General features: G+C 47.0%; 1 protein-coding gene across 1 annotated transcript; it reads right to left on the reverse strand.

Annotated features, from left to right (window-relative positions):
- Window positions 1–401: 401 nt before the first annotated feature.
- LOC119725979 lies at window positions 402–4,257 on the reverse strand. The gene is made up of 2 exons (XM_038197629.1): window positions 3,639–4,257; window positions 402–748 (listed from the first exon to the last, which is right to left on the reverse strand). The coding sequence occupies exons 1-2, from the start codon at window positions 4,255–4,257 to the stop codon at window positions 402–404; spliced, it is 966 nt and encodes a 321-aa protein (XP_038053557.1).
- Window positions 4,258–4,490: the final 233 nt, after the last annotated feature.

The raw sequence follows: 4,490 nt of genomic DNA on the forward strand, positions 1-4,490 counted from the left end.
ATGTCTGCCGTTCTCCCATTCCTCTCCACTTCCGTCAAAACTTCTGTGGTATTCTTGTCCAGTGTTGGCAACGAACAATCCTTAATAAGAATGAAAATAGAACCTTATTTGCAAGAAGTTCAGAATTAAAAGTTATCAATAATTTTTCCGTTTCGCGCTAAACAGCTTTTAAAAAGGGAAATTTACCTGCGTGTTCATGGCTACTGTACAAACCAATTGTTGCATCCTTTCCTAAAAGAAATACAGCAAAAAAAAAAAGTGTTAGGCATGTCACAATTCGAAGTCATTTTAACACTTTGACATTTTTTTTACTCATTACTTGATCCACACCAGATTGCATTTCCCATGTAAGGCACCCCCTTTTGATTCTCATTGGTTTGGTTGTGTTGTGTTTTATTTGTTTATTGTTTTTTTTCTTCGGATATACCTTGGCGGATAGATACAGAAGCATTCCTTGAGCCAGAGTTTGCTGTGCAGGTGATGATGTCGCCCTCAGCGATGGGTCCGTGTCCCTGATCGATGACCAGGGCAGACTGCACCACGCACGGTGAGAAACTGGTCGGGGTAACCTCACAGCCTTCCTCGGTGGAGTTTCGGCCCAGGTCCTGCCACTGCGCTCGCTCTTGGTGGTACACGCTCCAGTAAATAGTGGGTCCAGTAGAGGCGCTTGCCGTGCAAACATAGCGAAGACTTCCGCTGTTTTCGTAGGTGCTATCGATGTAGAGGCTGCGCATTTTTAGGCCCCAGTCTGTAGTGACGTATGTGAAAGAATAATACAGATAGAATAATGACAAGACTAGGCGATGTATAAGGTGAAGTTATGTAGGTCATGTTCCACGCTCCATGTACAGTACACTCAAATAACCATGGGAGGTATAGGTCAAAGGTTATATGAATATGCATGGTCCATTACATCCCCTTTTGAGAGCAAATCTATGAATGAAAGTGAGGGATAAAACTAGATTTTGTAGCAAAATTGGAAATACAATGAATTCTCCTCTATGTCTAAGGAATGAACTAATTGCCTAATTGTCACCTAATTTGCTGAGCCAAGTGGGACACTTTTCTACTTTGGTGTTTATCATCAACAACTTTTTTTAACTCTTTTTAGGAACTGCAGGAGTGCTGCTCCGAGTCCTTTCAGAGACGCGTCCACCTGTAGCACTGTGGGTTGTCGAGGGTCGAAGTGGGTGAGCGTACATTCTGTACCGATTAGCGACTTGACATTTTCGACTGCTTTCTGGTTCGATTCTGTCCTCTGCCACTCACTTTCGTTGCGTAGCAGTGCGCGGAGTGTGTCTGTATGATCAGCGAGTCTGGGGAGAACTGGCGCGAGGTATTGTATCAGACCCAGAAACTGCTGAAGTTCGTTGACATTCTGCGGTGCAGGAAGTGCATGTATGTTTTGCACCTTCTCCGGGTCGGGCTGCACACCAGAGGCATCGTAGAGGCATCCGAAGAACTTAATGCAAGGGGTTCTTACCTTACACTTGCTGAGATTGAAGATCAGGCCGTACTTGCGAGCGACTTGCATGAGGTTGTGCAAGTGTTTGTCATGTTCTTCGACTGTTGTACCGAAGACTGCAATATCATCTACAATCCCGAAAGTTCCAGGGCATTGCTCCAGGTTCATGCCCATTTTCTCCTGGAAGATATTCTGGGAGACTTTCAGCCCGAAGGGTAGAAGACGGAAACGATACCGTCCGAATGGCGAATTGAAGGTTGTCAAGATACTGGACTCCTCATCCAGCACGATGCTCCAGTACCCATGTCGTGCATCCAGCTTGCTGAACACTTTTAATTAGCGCCACTGAACTGATGCGTGATTTCTTCCAGTGATGTGATATGTCCGCTTGGAGGCTTTGTTCAGTGCCTGTGGGTCTAGGCACACGCGAAGACTGCCGATGGGCTTTCTGCTGAATGCCACTGACGAAACCCAGTCTGTGGGCTCCGTGACCTTGGTAATGACATTCAGGCCTTTCACTCTGTCCAGTTCAGTCTTAAGCTCCTCCTTGATCCAGATTGGGTACTTTCCTGGAGGATGTACGGCCGGACATGCATCCTCTCGTAGCGTGATATTGTATTCACCGGGGAATTTACCAATCCCAGTGAAGCGATCAGGATACATGCTGTGGAGGTCATCCTTCGTTGGTATTGGCTGGATGGGCTCGCGTCGTGTCTGCGATGTGCGACGAACACCCACGGAACTGTCACTGCGTCGCGGTGTTTCGCGTATCGCACAGTTGAGAGTGATGAGGTGGAGAGCTCGTGAGGTCTGAAGTTCGAGGATTGCCAGACCCGTAGTTTCGACGACGATGAAATCTGCGGCAAGCCAGTCTGTCTCACCGTAGCTGCATGGCATCTTGACGCATCTATATTGTTGAATTCGGACCCCATTGTAGGCTGTGAGAAGCGTACTTTGCGGTGTAGTGGAGCCCGGCTGAGGATACCCATCTGCGTCCAGTGATCGTGGAAACGTGTCGAAATTGACATTAAGCGTGTGTGATCCAGGACGATGTTTAAGTTTGATGCGAAGTATTGCGAAAAGGTTATCGCGAGTATCAGATGAACGCCCAACGTCATCGTGATTGTGCTGGGCTGTGATGGTGTGGAAGGCGATGTTCTCAAACTTGTCCTGCATATCAGTCACTTCATACTCAACCACGTTTACCTCGTTGGATTTACGAGGTTTGGAACGCGATGAAGACAGACGACCGCATTTAGGTGAGTATGATCCCCGGTACGCGAACGTGATTTGCGAGTGCTTCGAGGTTTAGTCTTAGTGCCTGCTGTACTGAGACACATGTGTTGCCAGTGTCCCTCTTTACCGCAACCATTGCATCTTGTGCCATATGCAGGGCACTTATCGCGAGGTCGATATGGGTGTCTTCCACCACAGTTTTTGCATTGTCTCTGCGTCTTGACGACGTCCACTTGGGCCTTTCCAATATGACTAAGCTGTGCCATATGCATGACACTGCCTTCATGTGATCGGTAAATGTCCAAGGCGTCTTTGAGTTGCAGTTTGTCATCCTTTCGTAGCACCCGTTATCCACGGAGCCAAATTTCTTGTTTAACGTCTGATATGTCTTGACATGCAGATATAGGCAAACCGCGCGCCAGCCAATCGGAGTCGACTTTTAAATCGTGACGTCATTTTATTCCCAAATCAGGACTAAATGGTTGATTGGTCAATTCGAAGGCAGTGTTTTGTAATACAACAACAGCCGGGTGCATTATCGCGTAACATGATACAGAGCGCGGGACTTTTTTTTACCCATTGTCTATGACACGCAACGGGTGAATGACAGAAGACCTGATATAGAAAGCGCCCGCTGATTGGCCAAAATCTAGGAGGTCAAGAGGCGGGGTCTTGCCTTATTAATCAGCGAATCTGCTCATGCATAATAGACCATGGCTTTCACCATGGTCTATTACATAGACTAGGAAGGACAATGACTAAAGATATTCCAAAGAAAACGCAATATGAATGTGGGCAAATATTTCGCAAGGGCTCTGTGAAACAGAGGTTGAGTCAAGAGTTTACGTATACTATCTAAGAATTATTCACTTTATAAATATTACTGACAGTGATGATATTCAGTTTTAGGTGCCGGTATATTGAAAGCAAAACTCACCAAGTGACCCGCAGGCGTAGAGGTTGGCTATCTGTTCCTCGGTGAGGAGATGATCAAATACCATCAGATTGCTGTAGGCTGCCGAACCTCCGAAATTCAGAGATGAGGGCGGTGACATTCCAACGCAGGGATTCATGCTCCCTAAAACCAGCCTGGTACATCCATCTCTAGGCGAGTCTTCTTTTTCATTATGATCGTAACTGCCAAGCTCCTTGCCGTCCAGGTACAGGACAAGTTGGGCATTTGTTGGTGAAAGAACCATGGTAGCGGCCAGGTGGAACCATCTATCTATCGGGATCTTGCCCAGCGTCTCGTACCTCTCAAAGTATGACCACGATTCACTCCGAGCTGCGAAGACGAAAGCGTTGAGCGAGTTCCTGTACAGGAAGGCGACGCCCCGTGCTCCTCTTGATCTTGCTCCCGCTGAAACAAAATAACTATCATGGGTAAAACCTGCCGAAGAGTTGATTTTGAGCCACAGTGACCAGGTTACGCTATCTGAGGCACACACGTCAGGATCAGAGACGCAAGTCCCCGCAAAATCGCCCAGGTCGATGTAGGCACCCTCTCCGGTGTAAATCGAGCATTTTTGCTCAACCACTTCGGGGGAAGGAACCATTTTGGAGACGCCTGTGCCAATCTCGCTCCTAGAGATCGGAACTGGCGAGTCATAAGCATCGCATGATGTGAAGTGACTACCAGTCTCACGAGTCGCACTCAGTGTATTGTAGTAGGTCATGTTGTAACTCTCTGAAAAGAAAACAAACAAAAATCAATTATTGGAGTTTTGGTCTAATCATTAGATCCACAACCAATGCCTCAATCCTGGACACATTTCATCTTTACTCCTTA

This window comes from Patiria miniata, unplaced genomic scaffold (assembly GCF_015706575.1).
Source record: "Patiria miniata isolate m_02_andy unplaced genomic scaffold, ASM1570657v1 HiC_scaffold_1, whole genome shotgun sequence".
NCBI classification, from domain to species: domain Eukaryota; kingdom Metazoa; phylum Echinodermata; class Asteroidea; order Valvatida; family Asterinidae; genus Patiria; species Patiria miniata.

Bases quoted from the DNA above. Each gene is read 5' to 3' on its own strand.
- LOC119725979 (XM_038197629.1), bottom strand. From the start codon at position 4,257: ATGGTTCCTTCCCCCGAAGTGGTTGAGCAAAAATGCTCGATTTACACC. The intron at 749-3,638 runs GTGAGTTTTGCT...ACGTCACTACAG, and splicing joins CTACGCCTGCGGGTCACTTG to ACTGGGGCCTAAAAATGCGC.